The 18,331-nt window shown below is 36.7% G+C and overlaps 1 protein-coding gene and 1 long non-coding RNA gene across 3 annotated transcripts; one reads left to right on the top strand and one right to left on the bottom strand.

The window, feature by feature from the left end:
* The first annotated feature begins 1,657 nt into the window (after positions 1-1,657).
* LOC130738992 (putative FBD-associated F-box protein At5g56820) lies at positions 1,658-2,894 on the top strand. Its single transcript, XM_057591190.1, has 2 exons — positions 1,658-2,380; positions 2,484-2,894. The coding sequence occupies exons 1-2, from the start codon at positions 1,658-1,660 to the stop codon at positions 2,892-2,894; spliced, it is 1,134 nt and encodes a 377-aa protein (XP_057447173.1).
* Positions 2,895-9,434: 6,540 nt separating this feature from the next.
* On the bottom strand, positions 9,435-16,837 carry LOC130729716 (uncharacterized). 2 transcript variants are annotated; one of them, XR_009016083.1, is made up of 2 exons: positions 16,329-16,837; positions 9,435-10,084 (listed from the first exon to the last, which is right to left on the bottom strand). It is a non-coding gene; the product is annotated as an uncharacterized LOC130729716 (long non-coding RNA). The 2 variants fall into 2 exon arrangements; XR_009016084.1 differs by having other exon boundaries at positions 9,435-10,144.
* Positions 16,838-18,331: the final 1,494 nt, after the last annotated feature.

Genomic DNA, 18,331 nt, shown 5'->3' on the forward strand with positions numbered 1-18,331 from the left:
TAAGATGATGTATTGGACATAGTTCCTAATTCTTTCATTTAATATGATGCAGCTTCCTTTTTAAAAAAGCTAGCTTATCAGTTAGGCGTTACCAATGCAATGGTTTAAAAATGAGTTATTTGAACCAAAAGTAAGAAAAAATTTATGCTGAAAGTTTCACATAATATGGGGCACTACAAAAATGAACATGATTACATATGCCACTTAAGTTAATGAAATGTCAAAAAAGTTAAAACTTTTTACTTATTGCTAGAATCTAAATATTAGGGATTACGTTTATTTTAATTTATGTTTCAAAAAATTTTTTATTTAATTTTGGAATCTATCTTTTAATTTTAGAGTCAATAATTTATTTTAGAAGTATATTTTATTTAGAGAGTTATTTTTTTAATTTTGGATATTATCATATTATGAGTCATATTTTAAGATATTATCTTTAATAGATCAATTATTATAAATAGCAGTATCCTCCTTTTTTTTAAGTTATAGTCATGGTTAGAGTATCTCTTATTTATCTTATTTTCCACAAATAATAAAAAAAATACAAAAAATATTTCCTTTATCCTATTGTCTCAATTGATTCACTCTTAGAATTTTATTTATCCAAACACTTATTCAACTAAGTCTCATACAATGTTAGCCACTCTGTGCTTAAGCAAACATGTTGGACCAACACAATGGGTTTTGATCGTCTTAGGCTGAGCTCCTACCAAACCCTTGGAATGATTATATTAACAAACAGTAGATAAACTCTTAATACAACCAATTGATCAAATGATGACTCCTTGGCAGAGGAATAAAATAAAATATGGTCGTAATATTGCTTTCTTGCATGCTCAAACAAATGTGAAGAGGTATTTTCTGACTCCCACTATATCACGCGATGTCCCCTGCTAGTTCTGTCAAGCAACTCTTGAATCTGTCCCGGTTTGAAGAGATCGTCACGACATGCATAGTGGATTTTGTTAGCCTAAAAGAGTTGGTGCTTGGAGAATGTTATATTATACGCAAATTCTGTCAATAATCTAATTCTTTATCTTTTTTATCACGCGATGTCCCCTGCTAGTTCTGTCAAGCAACTCTTGAATCTGTCCCGGTTTGAAGAGATCGTCACGACATGCATAGTGGATTTTGTTAGCCTAAAAGAGTTGGTGCTTGGAGAATGTTATATTATACGCAAATTCTGTCAATAATCTAATTCTTTATCTTTTTTATCATGCAAATATATTATATAGATGCCTTCTTAAATTTTTCATATCCTATCATTGTAACATTACTTTTAAATAAAATCAAAATTCAATTAAATCAAAACAAATTTCAAACAAATATGATTTTTTTTATAAACATCTGCTGCCGGTCACATTTTGGATGCTGGCAGATTTGGAATTTCATAACCGTCTCATCATCCCTACTCTAAAGTATATTATTTTAGGATCAAATTCAAGAACTCTTTGTACACACCCAGCCTGCATTGCAAACTGAACTACCCTCTACCCTCTTGGGTACATACAAATAAAATTAACCCAATTGATTATAAATATAGCTACCCCTTTGCCGATACCCTCTATTTCAAATTCCACAGCGCACGCTCACAAACATTAACATTAACCAGTTTTGTGGCACTGTCTCATCGCCGTTCTTCCGAAGTCTGGCAAATATGGTTGACAGGATTAGCATGTTGCCAGATGAACTCCTCTGTCATATTCTCTCTTTTCTTCAAACTATACAAGCAGTTAAAACACGTCTTCTTTCAAAGAGGTGGAGGAACATTTGGACCTCAGTCCCCGTTCTCGACTATGATCATCAATCCTACTATCTCAGAAACAACAAACCCAATTCTTGTTTTGAAAGGTTCGTATACGCAACCATTCTAGCCAGAGATTTTTATCAACCCATTAGAAGCTTCACTCTCAAATATGGTGTTCCTGATTCTTACCTTTCGAACGTCCATGTCAATGTGTGGGTAAACATTGTTTTCAAAATTGGGATTCAGAACATTGACTTGGACCTATACCCTCGGAAAAATCGTATTAGTTTGGACATTTTGAGCTCCAAAACCCTTGTTGTTCTCAAGTTGCAAGGGTTAAATGTGAATGTTTCTACTTCTCTTGAACTTTCCTCACTCAAATCCCTACATTTGGAGGAAGTTAAATTTGTACAACCTAAATATCTTATAGAGCTTCTTTATGGTTGTCCAATGCTTGAAGATTTGAAAGCACGTTGCCTAGATTATGATCTTAAAGGCTATTATTCTAAGGAAGAATTTAAGTTTAAAAGCTTGCCCAAGTTAGTCAGGGCAGATCTACATTTCGCTGGTATGGATGATACTAATATTCTGCTGAAATCAATATGCAATGTGGAGTTTTTGCGCATTCAGCAGGTTTGAATATATTGGATATCAAATGTGTTTAGTTTGTTGTTTGGTTTGGATTTTAGATAATGTCACTTACATTTCTCACAATTTCTCTTTATAACTATTGCAGTTTCGGTTCGTTGATGAGGTTCCTGAATTTCCTCATTTAAGGCATTTGTCCCTCCACTTGGATAATCGAAGGTTGCATTGGTGGGTGTTTTTGATGCTCAAGAATTGCCCCAAGCTTCAAAGTCTTAAACTTGATTTGAATGAATCTTTTGAATCTGAAGATGTTCTACCTTACCCTCATCTTGTTGTTCCTGAATGCCTTACATCACACTTCACTCAGTGTTATCTCAAATATTGCCCAGGCACAGAAGGTGGACTCCAATTTGCAAAATATATTATGCAGAATTCAACATCCTTAAAGTCCATGAAAGTTCATTGTGTTTCACATAATTTATTGGCAAAACTTGAAGTGCAAAAGGAGTTAGCTTTGTGCTCAAGGAAATCTGCATCATGTGAACTTTCATTTGTTTGATTGATTTGTTAAGAGGTTGCAAACTGTTTTGAGATGACAACATATGTCATTTGTTAATATGAAGCAAACACTTGATTTGAAGGACATGAATTGTGTAACGAGACTCTTTGTGTACCAATCATCTGGTTTTTGGTGTGCACCTAATTTGATTACTAGTGCCAAATGCATTATTCTAATACAGGGCTATCTTTGTATATTATTTAAATATCTTTATGCAAATTAGATCAATTGTGTCCACAACATCTAAGCTTAATTTTTAAGTATTTTGTGCCCAAGACAATCGCCAGCAGTTGGAGCTTCCTTCAAGTCATAACGCCTAAGCATGAGAGCATATCCAAGTAATAAAGAAACAAACCTGACCTCATGCTGCAAGTGACCTGAGTTTAATTCTTCCTAAAATGCTTTGTGGCTTGTAACAAAATTATGTTGTGCTTGTTGAGAAAATAGTAAAAGGGAGAGGGGAGAAGAGAGAATGAGAGAGTGAGACAAGTAAATTGTGGAATTGGAGGAGGTGTATGATACTTGGTGCATTATCCTCTTATTTATAGCATTAGGGAGACAAAGACATATGGGCTTGGCCCATTGGCCCATGTGGTCATCTATGCACAACACTCCCCCTAGATGACTATCTCTTAAGAATGTGCCTCATTAAAACCTTACAAGGAAAAACCCTGTGGGATAAAAACCTAGTGAAGAAAAAAGGGTACAACATTCTATAGTTCGTCTTGATACATTGCCTCATTAAAAACTCTACCAGGAAAAACTCAAAATGGGAAAAAACATGGTTAAGGAAAAAGAGTACAATGCATATTAATTGAGATCCTTTAGCCGACAAACTCTAATATTTCGCACAAGCTTTTCAAATGTCGTTGTTGGAAGAGCCTTCGTGAATAAGTCTGCCAAATTATCACTTTAACGAATTTGTTGGATGTCTATGTCACCATTCTTTTGTAGATCATGAGTGAAGAAGTGTTTCGGTGATATGTGCTTTGTTCTATCTCCCTTGATGTATCATTCCTTTGTTTGAGCAATGCATGCAGTGTTATCTTCATATATGGTTGTTGGCTGCATCTTTCCAGAGGACAAACCACAAGTATCAAGTATGCATTGAATCACAGATCTCAGCCAAACGCATTCTCGACTTGCCTCGTGCAATGCTAATATTTCTGCATGATTAGCTGAGGTGGCGGTTATAGTTTGTTTCGTAGATCTCCATGAAATAGCTGTTCCGCCACAAGTAAACAAATAACCTGTTTGAGATCTCCCATTATGTGGGTCTGATAAATATCCAGCATATGCATAACCAATCAGATCAAGTTTTGACATATAAGGGAAAAATAAACCCATATCCATTGTGCCTTTAAGATAACGGAAGACTTGTTTTATTCCATTACAATGTCTTCGTGTAGGTGAAGAACTATATCTTGATAATAAGTTAACAGAAAATGATATATCAGGTCGAGTATGACTAGCAAGATATATTAATGCTCCGATCGCACTCAGGTGTGGTACTTCAGGACCAAGTAGTTCTTCATCATTTTCTCGAGGCTTGAAAGGATCTTTATTCACATCTAATGACCTTACAACCATTGGAGTACACAATGGATGTGATTTGTCCATGTTGAATCTTTTTAGTACCTTTGCGACATAAGTCTCTTGGTACATAAATACTCCATCATTTAGATACTCAATTTGTAGGCCTAAACAAAATTTAGTTCTTCCCAAATCTTTCATCTCAAATTCTTTCTTTAGGCAATCTACAGCTTTTGGAAGCTCTTCTGGAGTTCCAATAATGTTTAAGTCATTGACATAAACAGCTATTATGGCGAACTCATGCCCAGACCTTTTCATGAATATGCAAGGGCAAATTGGATCATTTTTATACCCTTCTTTCAGCAAATACTCACTAAGGCGATTATACCACATACGCCCAGATTGCTTTAGGCCATAGATTGATTTATTCAATTTAATCGAATAATCACCCCGAGTGTTAGAAATATGTGCTTCAGGCAACTTAAAACCTTCAGGGAGTTTCATATAGATGTCGGTATCAAGTGATCCGTACAAATAAGCTGTAACAACATCCATTAAGCGCAAATCAAGTTTTTCACGTACTGCCAAACTAATTAAGTATCGAAAAGTAGTTGCATCCATCACAGGAGAGTATGTTTCTTCAAAATCAATCCCAGGCCTTTGTGAGAAACCTTGGGCAACAAGCCTTGCCTTATATCGGACAATATCACCATTTTCATTTCTTTTCCGTACAAAAACACATTTATATCCAACTGGGTTTACACCCTCAAGTGTACGGGCTACAGGCCCAAAAACTTTACACTTCTCAAGCGATTTTAACTCAGCCTCGATTGCGTCTTTCCATTTTTGCCAATCATTTCTTTGTTTGCATTCATTAACAGATTTTGGCTCATGATCCTCATTATCGTTCAACACATTTGATGTTGTGCTATGTGCAAAAATGTCATCAATGTTGACTTTGCTTCGATCCCATCTTACTTTATTCACGACATAATTGATTGAAATCTCATCATTTTCAATAATTTCAGGTACTTGAGTTTCTTCTGAAACTGTACCTTTAATTATGTCTTGCTGCTCTTTCGGAGCTATCATATCCTCGTTTATGTCATCTTGGTTCTTATCTCCTTTTCTTTTTCGAGGATTTTAATCTTTGGAACCTATAGGTCTGCCACGCTTCAGGCGTGCGACAGATTTATTTGCAACACTAGATTGTCCAACAGGGACATCAATCTTTAATGGAGCATTAGCTGCTGGTACATATGACTTAGTCACTCTTTTTGGATCAGCAAATACGTCTGACAATTGGTTAGCCAAATTTTGCAAATGAATTATCTTTTGAACTTCTAGTTCACATTGTTTCGTTCGAGGATCAAAATGAGATAGTGATAATTCATTCCAGCTAATTTCCTTTCCCAACTACTTATTCTCTCCTCCTAATATAGGGAACTCTGATTCGTCAAAATGACAATCAGCAAATCAAGCAGTAAATAGATCTCCCGTTAAGGGTTCAATATATTTTATAATACAAGAAGATTCATACCCAACATATATCCCTAATCTTCTTTGAGGGTCCATCTTTGTGCGAAGTGGTGGAGAAATTGGGACATATACCGCACATCCAAAAGTTCTTAGATGGAAAATATTGGGTTCTTGACCATGAACCATTTGCATTTGAGAATGTTTATAATAGCTCGTTGGTCTGATGCGAATTATTGTCGCAGCATGTAATATTGCATGTCCCCAAGCAGAGGTTGGAAGTTTTGACCTCATAATTAATGGTTTTGCGATTAACTGTAAACGTTTAATAAATGATTCCGCAAGTCCATTTTGTGTATGAACATGTGCTACGAAATGTTCAACATCAATTCCAATTGACATGCAATAGTCATTAAAAGTTTGAGATGTGAATTCACCAGCATTATCAAGGCGTATTTTCTTGATTGGATAATCAGGAAAATGTGCTCGCAATCTAATCAATTGGGCAAGTAATCTAGCAAATGCCAAGTTGCGAGATGATAATAAAGATACATGTGACCATCTTGTTGACGCGTCAACTAAAACCATAAAATATCTGAATGGTCCACATGGTGGGTGTATTGGCCCACAAATATCGCCTTGTATCCGTTCTAAAAATAGAAGTGATTCACTCCCAACTTTTGTTGATGATGGTCGAATAATCAATTTCCCTTGGGAACAAGCAGGACATGTGAATTCATTGGTTTGAAGAATCTTCTGGCTCTTCAATGGATGTCCACATGAATTTTCAATTATTTTTCTCATCATAATGGAACCGGGATGACCTAACCGGTCATGCCAAATAGAAAAGTTTGTAAACTTCTGGTTTACAGTAGCATTTGTTTCAACTATACTAATTCTTGTATAGTATAAACCAGAGGAGAATGCAAGTAATTTTTCAAGTGTGCATTTTCTCCCAGATATCACTCTTGTGATACAAAGATATTCCACATTTTCTTCATTCATGGTCTCCATGTGGTATCCATTTTGACGTATATCTTTGAAACTTAATAGGTTTCTATGAGATTTAGAGGAATATAATGCATTCTCAATAATCAATTGTGTTCCTCTAGACAATAATATTTGGGCTCTTCCGGAGCCTTCAATCATTTTTGCATTGCCAGAAATAGTACCAACATTTGCTTCTTGCATCACCAAAGAAGAAAAAAATAATTTTTCCTTGAGTATCGCGTGCGTGGTTGCACAATCAGCGAGACAAACATTTTCGCCATTAAAATCAATATCCATATAGCTCAACAAAATTTCAACAAAATATTATATTTTGAGTATCAAAATTTCTAGTGCATTTCAATGCTTGCACTCTTTCTTTTGAATTTAGGAATGAATCTCCAGGATTCAAAATTACTACGGTCTACAGTTCTTCTGGACTTGTAGACTATGAATCTTCAGGATTCAAAATAAAAATTTCACTTCAATTATTCTGAAGGATCTGAATCTTCAAGATTCTTCAAAAAAAATTAACTACAGTTCTTTTGAACTATGAATCTTCAGGATTCATGAAAAAAATTCACTATGGTTCTTCTGGAATCGTAGGATAAAAAATATGTGAGAATGATCAATACCCACAACTCATTTGATATCACCTCAAGTGAGATATATTATACATCATTAGGTATATATAAAACAAAGGGTAAAAATAATAAATAAAATAAAACCGTTACAAAAAGAGACGTTACAAAAGAAATGAACAGAAACGTAAGAAGAAATTATGGTATGGCTTGGTCAATGATGAAATAAAAGTACTTGAATGAGAAAACGTAAAAAAAAATAGGCTTAATTGCAACTTTGGTACCTGACGTTTACCAATTCCACAATTTTAGTCCCCCATCTAATTTAATTACACAAATGGTCCCTGATTTTGCTGGTAGTCTGCAACGTTGGTCCTACCTTTTGTTTGTTAATGGAGGAGGTTTACGTGGATGGTCACTTAGTTGATGTGGAAGTTGAATTGGAGAGAGAAAGAGACCAACAACTGATTCAACCTTCTTGCTCGCCTCTAGGGACTCGTTCGTTCTTTATCTCTTCCCTCTTCGCTAAATCTCAAGCTTCGAAACATCTTCCTCACGGTGCTCTGTTTTTCAAGGAGGAAGAGGGTAGAAGATGACCGTTGCAGGTCTCACTGCTTCCCTCTCTCTTCATTCCTTCTTTCTCTCTCCAATTGAACATCCATGTAAGCCTTCTCCGTTAACAAATAAACGGCAGGACCAACATTGCAGACGGGCAGCAAAGTCAGGGACCATCCGTGTAATTAAATTAGGTGGGAGACTAAAATTGTGGAATTGGTAAACGTCAGGGACCAAAGTTGCAATTAAGCCAAAAAAAAATAAATGAATAAAAAACTTGAGAATGTTACTGGATTCTACCCTCTCAACGTAGAGGATGTCACCTTCCCTCACTGGTCCTTTGCCGGCAACCTTCTTGCTTCTCTCTATGATATTGGTGCTATCAAGTGATATTGGTCCTTTGGCTGTGAAATTGACAAGTGCTTTTTGCACTGAATCTGCCCTTAATAAAGAAATTAGTATTCAATCAACAAAATTAGTATAAAGGATAAAAACAGATTAAAGAATTTGAATTCAATCAACAAAGAAAAACTAAGAGCTACACAGTAAACGACAATGAAACAGCAATGGTGGAGAAAGGAAAAGATCAAATGTGATAATAAGGTTTCCGTTTCTTATATAAATAGCAAAGGTATGTGCTATAATTTGTGATTATTGTATTCAGATCTGCTCAACAAAAAAAAAACCTAGAAAAATGGTATGTAACGTTACTGATTAAAAGAAGAAAAGAAAACAGAAAAAAAATATGGAGATGAAATCCAATATCTCTAAGGATCAAGTGTAGCAGAGATTGCCGATCCAGTAAAGAAAACAGATTAATTAGATGAAGATCAAATGTAAACAAATAGAGATGAGTAAGTAAAGAAAAAAAAAAGGATCGAAACCGATAGCAGTGATGGCACAAAAGAAGAGCTTCGTGCTGATAACGTGTTGAGAAAATAGTAAAAAGGAGAGGGGAGAAGAGAGAATGAGACAAGTAAATTGTGGAATTGGAGGAGGTGTATGATGTTTGGTGCATCATCCTCTTATTTATAGCATTAGGGAGACAAAGACATATGGGCTTGACCCATTGGCCCATGTGGTCATCTATTCACAACAGTACTAGAGATGAATCTTCCTAGAAGCAATGGGTTTGTTTCTTCGACGAGTTGTGTTGGCCTTGAGTCGGTCTGGACAACGCTAATATTTAGTCAGCTGGAAATCCGACTCAAAGAATTAGCTTCGAGGCTTTTAACGTCTATCTCAATGTTGACGCTAGGCTAACTCTAAATCGGTTTTTGCGTCGGTCTTTGGTCGTTTAACGTCGGATTTTGGCCGAGACTATTTCACATTTTTTAGTGTAATTTGTATATTCAACAAAATCTTGGTTTAGCATATTGATGATTTTTATGGTGTAATGACTTGAAAGTTTAAAACCACAAAACAAATATAGGAATTCAATTAAAAGATTGTAAGCTATGATTACAACATACATAACTCTTTTAAAATGCTTTCTATAGTACTAGTATTAACCATCCCAGGCTTGGCACTTTCAACCTCACTCTCGCAAATCTTGCTTCTCTTCACGGTCTGCAATGCAAGAGAACATGAGTCATACGTGGCATATGACTAAACTTACCTGAAATGAATAGATAAATTATTACAGATGAATGAAATCATGTGAAACAATATTCAATCGAAGATGGTGGTAAGTGTTGACATCAGCTGCGGTTGAACTTCGTCTAGTTGCGAGTTGGTAGATGGTACATGTAGACGTTTCACTTCTGATTATGACTGGCAGACGGTACATCCTTGATCCTTCAACGTTGAGCTTCATGTTGCTTGGACGATCCTTCTAACGCATGTCTTCTTGGAGTGAAGCTTCCAAACTTGGGTGATGTTCTGAACTTTGAAGCAGGAGAATATTCCAGGCAGAAATGTTGTGTGGTTTTATACTCATGACCAGTTATAGCCTCTTTTCAATAAAACTATTGCATAAGGGAATACTTGCAAATTTATCAGAAACATTTCCAGACCAGAGGTTTGCACTCTTTCAAAGCCTTGGGTCAAGACACAACGCTGGTTAAGATGCAGAACTCGCAACATCAGTCAACGTAAGTAGTTCTGACAGACCACACTCTGAGATATACAAAGATAGAGGAGGAAATGGTCTTCAAAGAAGTCAAACTAAGTACCGTCTTTTGATAATACTTAGAGATGTTACATCAAACTTATAGTATTTTTCCAAGTTTGTCTTATCAAAGGTATGGTAAATGCCACACTTTTAATTTATTAAAGGAAACAAGGAATTGAACCTACTTTTACACAATTGATTCATGCAAGGTAGACTTTGTTTATGATCCTTTAACTTACTTTACCTGTTTACCTTAGCCACTAGTATAATCTAATTAAATCTAAATAAAATATTATATGATAGGAGCCCTAAACCATGAAAAGCTTTGCTAATCCTCGCAGAAACTTCAATAAAAATCCTCATCAAAATTGCATTAGAAAAAATAATTCACAAACGTGAATGAAATACTACCTCCGGTCCTATTTATAAGCATGAAAGAGAAGAAAATTTTTGGTCCTTTTTATCAGAACCAAATGAAAGTTTGAGCTATATTAATTATTTTTTTCCCATGATGCCCTTATTAGTTCTAACTTGTTAAATGTGTCTCATTAATTATTCTCTCTCTCTTTCTCACTTTCCAACACTAATAACAAAGGGTAATTTTGGAAGTTTATTTTGATTCAAGACATATTTAATGCATTTTATCTAGTTTAACTACATTTCTTAAACTATGTGAATTTTTTTTTTGCTTATAAATAGGACCGGAGGTAGTATCAAACAGAGGAAATTAATATAACAACAAAGCCATTATATTAGAATTACTATGAGTACGAATAGAAGTGCGGACTAGAAACAAACATCCGTACCTTACTCTTCAAGTAAGTACGCCTCATTGTGCTTGGAGGAGAGATCCGAAGGGACCAAGTAGTTGGGTTTTAAGGCAGGAAATAGTTATTCGTCCCGGTAATGGTTATGTACTTTTCGTAATTGATTTAAATAAAAGGGTATCGCCTATTGTTCACTAATTCCATTTTATAATTATCGTTATCTACCTTCCTAAGGTGATTCCTAACATGTGACAGGTAGGTCAAGTTCTCAAATCCAAGTATCAATAACACATTAAGCCGGTGAATTATTTCCCTGTACCCTCCTACCTCAGATGTTTTTAGATTCACTTTGTCGTAAGACAATTCTTTTATCCGGCTATTAGGCCGATTTTCTAAGTATCACCATATCCTATGGTATACTTTATCTCCATACTAGCAATGCAGCAATACATCATTCACAAGCAATTCACATATGAATCACAAGCAACATTCAGCATTACTTCACAAAAATTCAACAATAATTGTAAACAAGCGAGTAAATAATAATATGCCTACTATTGGTTTAACAGTTACTTATTCGTCATGTACCGAGACAAGGTCTTGTCTAACTCCCCTTACCTATGACTCAATGATTTTTTTTTGAAACTCGAGAGCCTGATCCTTCACACTCTGCATCATGGATTATGGTCGGGTTAAAAATATATGAAGCTAAAAATAATAAACTAATTCATGTACTAATTTTATTTTCCTTTTATTACCCTTCTACTCTTAGACTTAACCAATTTTCTTTACTAACCTGATTCTGTTACTAAACTTAGTCATTAAGCTCAAAATCACTTCTAGACTATTTAACTTATTCCTTAAGTCATTTTGCCAAAATCACTTATTCATTAGCTTACTAACTTAACTTCCTAATTCATCATGCTAGCCTACTGACTTCTAACTTCTGGTCTTTCATTACTCTATTCCTAGTATCCCTAACTCATAATCAAGTTCAGAATCACTTAATTAAGCTGATTAATCTACCTTAAGTTCAAATTAATCCCAAGTTTACTTGCAACTTAAGAAATTCACAAACTAGGCTAAAACTAACTTTTGATACTCTATTCCTATAGTTTCCAACCTTCTGAGTTCATCTAAACCATTATTAGAAGCATTTAAGCACTGTAACTACCTCAATTTGCCAGTTCTTGAGTCGGCTGTGAGGTGAAGTTGGGGTTTTTCACCTCAGAGCTTCATCATCGATTCTATCTATCCTAAAAGGCTCTACCATGTTCCAGAAGCACAAAATGATTGATTTGACACTCTAACTCGGGGCCAAAAGCTCAACCCGATAACTCATTTGAGCTTGAAAATTCAAATATTGGTTCTACTAATTCGTGGTGATTCGAGGCTCCAAACTAGTCTAAAGCTTCCTAAGAATGTCCTAACGTGCTTAAGGGCAAGTTTTGGATAAAAAACAACGCGAAAATGAGAGAGTTGCAGAAACTCACTCGCCAGAGAAGACAAGGTTCGCCGGAGAAGATGATCGGAGGTGCTGAAATCGTCACCGCCGTGCTGTTCTGGGCACTGAAACTTGCTCTACAGGTTATGGGGATGAATTTGGTTCCAATGGGTGTTGCTATGGAGGTTTGGAGCGTGAGAAAAGTCGAGTTACAATTCGGAGCACTCGCCGGATTCTGGAAAATGCTCGTCGGAGTTGCAGGGTGCTCGCGGGTTTGGGTTTTCTGGGCTCAAAGCTTCACGAAACTGACCCAGATCGAATCCTTACTCTCTCAGAAACTCAATGGAACGAAAATTACACTCTAACACTCAACCAATTATGAGAATCGAAGAGAAGAAGCTTGTGAAGCTCTTCTCGGTCTCTCTCACTCTCAAGGCTCTCTCTTCACTCTCAGCTCGCTCTGGGACTTGGAATGAATTGTTGGGGACTCAGGGACTTCAGAATGGCTCGTTTTATAGGCTGAAGGCTAGTACTTAAGGCAAACCAAGCTTAAGCTCTAATCCAAGTTGTACTACCTATGGAATTGCATGCAAGCTGATTATCACCAAGCTCCAAGTGTTTCTGCAGGTCTGTACTCGTCCAGGCATCATTCAAGAGGGGTTTATGGGAACTAGAAGCCATCATGGTGCTTACTATTGATGAATAGTAGTGTGTCATCATGGGTGAATAGTAACCTAGGGCACCGGTTGGTCAATTATTTTATTCTGTCTTCAAGTCGGGACAAATTGGCTACTATGCTTCATCATTTCTTAATACTAAGGGTTTTGTAGTAGTGTATTTCCCCTATGAATGCCTAATACTAACACATACTGTATACTAGGGTTTGGCTCGTTGGTTCGATTATCGATCGATCTAAGACAGTGTGTTACTACCGTCAAGAGATTCGATCAGATTAGCTTCCTATCCTCATCTACTCGAGTCATTCAATTAAATGGGAGTCATGACGACCATGTCTTTGGTACTTTTGATTGTCGGTTTGATCTAATCGTCACACCGACGTTCTATCGTCGCATCGTAAATCGTGCATAGAATTGGCATATATATAAGCACACACATACACGTATTATATATATATATATATATATATATATATATATATATATATATATATATATAATCATACTACCTCGGACTTTGTTAGAGTCCTAATCCTAGTCGATTCCTAGTTCTAGGGTTAATTTGTCGTCTAACGGTCATCACCTGTTTGGTTAGAGTGTGGGATGTTACAAATGTCCTTCTCAATTAAAAATTTATTAGGCTAAGACATGCCTAAGTTTGGTTCGAAAGATAACTCTTAGAGAAGGAAGATGGTCTTGTTATGAGGAAAATTATCATGAAAAATGTAGAGATTACGAAAATTGTTTAAACCTCCTGAAGAGGTCCAGGTACCTGTGGTTATTGATACAAAGAGATCTCAATCAATTATATCTCTACAAGTTTAAACAAGGAACCAAGAACTTGAAAAATTATCGACAGATGATGTAGCGTTCAATATTATAAGTGCGAGAACATTGAACCCATATTAAAGGGTGTTGTTGGCCAACATATCAAGAAACAATTCCTTTGCAAAAATATAAGAGTCTTTGGACTTAAGGTCTATACCCCAAAGATGTAAAAGGATATTGCATAGTTGTTTGGTTCTGAATTGGTCATTGATTGATAAAATGGAACATGCTTTTAACCAGTTCCGGTTTCATTGTCCAAATCTGAATACGAGAAATTCTACATCGGAGATTCATCCATCACTTTGTAGACAACACAAGGCTAAAGAAGGACACGTCAAGGGAGATAGAACGAAGCATATATCATCGAAACTTTTCTTCACTCATGATCTACAAAAGAATGATGACATATACATCCAACAAATTCGTTCAAGTGATAATTTCGTAAACTTATTTATGAAGACTCTTCCAACAACAACATTTGAAAAGCTTGTGCGAAATATCGGAGTTCGTCGACTGAAAGATCTCAATTAAAATGCATTGTACTCTTTTTTCCTTAACCATGTTTTTTTCCATTGGGTTTTTTATGGTAAGGTTTTTAATGATGCAATGTACAAAGACAAACTATAGAATGATGTACTCTTTTTCCTTCACTAGGTTTTTATCTCACTGGGTTTTTCCTAGTAAGGTTTTAATGAAACACATTCTTAAGGGATGGTCATCCAAGGAGAGTGTTATGAATAGGATGACCATATGAGCTTAGGCCATGTCCTCTATGGGCTTGGGTCATGTATCTCCTCTCCATGTAATTGACCTAGTTCTAGTGCTATAATAAAGGAGGCTGCATCAAGCAGCCACACCTCATTAACACCTCATGAACATAATTACTTGTCTCACTCTTGCATTCTCTCTTCTCCCCTCTTCCTTTTACTATTTTTTCAACCGTCCTTATTTTTTAATTCTTATTGTATTTTTATGATCCTAAGTATCACAACCATGATAACATTAAAATTTTAAGTCAAATTATAACTGGATATTAAATTGTGATTAAATTTATACTTACAATATTTATAATTATATATTAATTTTTTTAAAATAAATATTTAGAAACTTATACTTTAATATCCAAATATTAAAAAATCATCTATTTTACGGCAGTGCCTTAATGCTTTTGATTGTCGCACTTTGATTAGGTCCCAAGTCTTGGGGCCTAACTTTTCCATTTTCCTGGCTGCCGTGTAGGGTGTGTGGCGGTGGAGGATTGAGATGATTTTAGGGGAGAAGTAGTTGTCAGTGAATTATATATGTGTAGCATATAATTTAGGCTTAAAGGGTCAAATTACCCCTAGAATTGTAAAGGGAATCAGTTCCAATTCTTTAAAAAAATTTACATCAAATTGAGTCTCTAAAATTTTTTTTAATTCAATTAAGGACAAAGGCGGCTAGACTTCAATTATTTCCTGGTCAGCAATTTCACGTGGCATTTTTATTTTTTTTAAATTGAAATATTATAAAACTTTATTTTTTAATTCAAACTCATATATTTAAGCATAAATAAAAAATAAAAAACTTAATAAAATTCCTAATTTAAATAAAAACCTAATCTAATAATCCCTAACCTAAATAAAAACCTAATCTAATAATAACAAATCCCTAATATTTTTTTAGGGGAACAAACTCTCGCAAGTGAGCTAAATTGTTCAGAGATATATCGAAGACAGTTCAAACAAATAATATACCAAACTAGAGAAACAGAATACTAAACAGAACAAACCAAAACGAGCTAATAACAAACTAAAAACAAAATAGCTTAGCAAAGGCCTAATGAACCAATCAACTAAAAAAAGCAGCAAACAGCAAGAAGCTCGTAGAAGGTATCCAATGTAACATGACATTACACAGACAGCGTGCAGACTTCTAAATCCCTGAAGTTGCTTCAGCAGCAAAAACCTTTTCCCGGATGTTCATTAATCTTCCATCTAGGCGTCACACATAGCAGAGTGCACATCACAAGTTTCACCTGGGGTAGTTCCAACAAAGCACAATACACACAGAAACAGCTTCCTCTCCTATGAAGCATCATTGGTAACAAACCCAAATTCCTAATCTTACCTATTCATCCCCAAATTGAACCCTATTCATCCTCATCCCCAAATTGAACCCTATCTGAAGAACAGAAGGAAGGAACAGAAGGACCAAGAATCCCCATCTAACAAACTTTTCATACAGAGTGTAAAGACCAGCATATTATTAATCAACCCAGGACCAAGAATCCCCATCTACCGCAATCCCCAACCAAAACCCAGAACCCCCACCGCTGAAACCCACATCCAACCCCACCCATCGCAAGTTGCGAGCTTAAACTCACAAATATCTAAGAAAAATCACGAAATAATGGAAGGAAAAACAAAGAACAATGCGATATTCATACAAATCTAAAATAAGAAATAGCGGAAAGTGAAGAAAAGAGGCTTACGGTGCAGTAGAGTCAACAGCAAGGTCAGCAACGAGAATGGAGGAACCAGCTATCTTGAGCTCAGCAGAGAGGATTAGAGGAAGCTCATGGTCAGCTTTGGGCTTAGGGTTCAGAGCACAGAGCTTCCACCAAACGCGGCCTTGTAGAACTGAACGACATCGTCCGCCTTCGCAGCTTCTGATAGGACACCAGATATGAGGATTCATGATTCACTTGATTAGTGGGATTCAGTTTATTAGGGGGGATTTCCTTGATTAGTGGGATGGGGTTATTAATAATTAGTACTATTGTTATTTTATATATTTAAAATAAATATATGTAGCCTATGTGGCAGTTAGGTTATTTTAGGTTAATAGGGATTATATAAGAGGGAGGAGGGGAGGAGAAAGGAGGCATGTTTGTTGGTGAGAATTAGGTTAAGGAGAGAATATCTCTCTGGTAAGGAGTCATAGACTCTGGAGTATTTCCTATTGTAGAGCCTTGTGCTCATCTTTTTCTTTAATATTCAATAAGAATCGACCTCAGAAATTCTGAGTTCTATCATTGGTCCGACCTACCGGATACGAATTCGTCCAGCCACCGCCGCGCGCTACTAAACCCTGCGAACACTGTTCATCGGGTATTGTTCACTCGCGACCACTGATCATCCGCGAACATTGTTCATTCAGATTCGTCCAGAATGCTAACGTTGTGAGTTGCTGTCCATGTCACCGAAGATGTCTGACAGAGTTGACGCGTTAGAGGAGCGTATGTCAGGGATGGAGGCTTCTATGCGCCAATCCTTGGTGGAATTTCGCCAAGACTCTTGTGATCGCTAAATATCGTGAAAGTACAACCATAGAGGTAATGCCTCCAGATTTTGAGCGAAAACACAATGGCAGCTAACTCCAAATCGTGCGTCGAGTAGTTCTTCTCGTGAGTCTTCAACTGTCTCGAAGCATAAGCCACCACTTTTCGATGTTGCATCAGTACACATCCCAAGCCTTGATGTGAAGCATCACAATAGACTTCATAAGGTTCCTCCGGTTGTGGCAAAATAAGAACAGGTGACGTCGTCAAACGTTCCTTCATGGTCTGAAAACTTGTCTCACCTGCTTCAGTCCATGCAAAAGGTTGATCCTTCCTCGTAAGTTGAGTCAAAGGTCCAACAATCTTGGAAAATCCCTCAATGAAGCGTCTATAATATCCAGTTAAACCCACGAAACTTCTGATTTCTGTCACTGTCTTCGGTTGTTCCCAAGCCAAAACAGTCTCCACCTTCGCTGGATCCACAGATATGCCTTCCTTTGAGATAACATGACCTAAGAAGTTGACTTCCTCAAGCCAAAATTCACACTTGGAAGGGTTCGCGTACAGCTTTTTCTCTCGCAGCACTTGTAAAACTTGGCGCAGATGTTCTTCATGTTCCTTAGCGTCCTTCGAATAGATCAGAATGTCATCAATAAACACCACTACAAACCGATCCAAGAACTCATGAAAGATGCGGTTCATGTAGTTCATGAAAACAGCAGATGCATTCGTCACCCCAAACGGCATCACTAGGTACTCGTAGTGTCCGTAGCGAGTTCTGGAAGCAGTCTTCTGTATATCCTCAGTCTTCACTCTGATCTGATGATAGCCCGACTTCAAGTCTATCTTGGAGAATACGGCAGCCCCTCGTAGTTGGTCCATCAAATCATCTATCCTCGGTAACGGGTATCTGTTCTTGACCGTCGCCTTGTTGAGTTGTCGATAGTCCACACATAATCTAGACTTTCCGTCTTTCTTCTTGACTAAAAGCACTGGCGCTCCCCACGGTGAAACACTTGGTCGAATGAATCCTTTTGCCGATAGATCCTCTAACTGAGACTTCAACTCCACTAGCTCTGCAGGTGCCATACGGTAAGGTGCAACTGAAACCGGTCCAGTTCCGGGTACAATGTCAATCACGAACTCTACGTCGCGTACTGGCAGTAGTCCAGGTACGTCTCCAGGAAAAACATCAGCGAAATCTTGAACCACCG

The sequence above is a fragment of the Lotus japonicus genome, chromosome 1 (genome assembly GCF_012489685.1).
Source record: "Lotus japonicus ecotype B-129 chromosome 1, LjGifu_v1.2".
In the NCBI taxonomy this organism is placed as follows: Eukaryota; Viridiplantae; Streptophyta; class Magnoliopsida; order Fabales; family Fabaceae; genus Lotus; species Lotus japonicus.

Coding starts and splice junctions, on each gene's coding strand:
- LOC130738992 (XM_057591190.1), top strand. CDS start 1,658: ATGGTTGACAGGATTAGCATGTTGCCAGATGAACTCCTCTGTCATATT. Junction 2,381..2,483: donor AGTTTTTGCGCATTCAGCAG/GTTTGAATATAT, acceptor TAACTATTGCAG/TTTCGGTTCGTTGATGAGGT.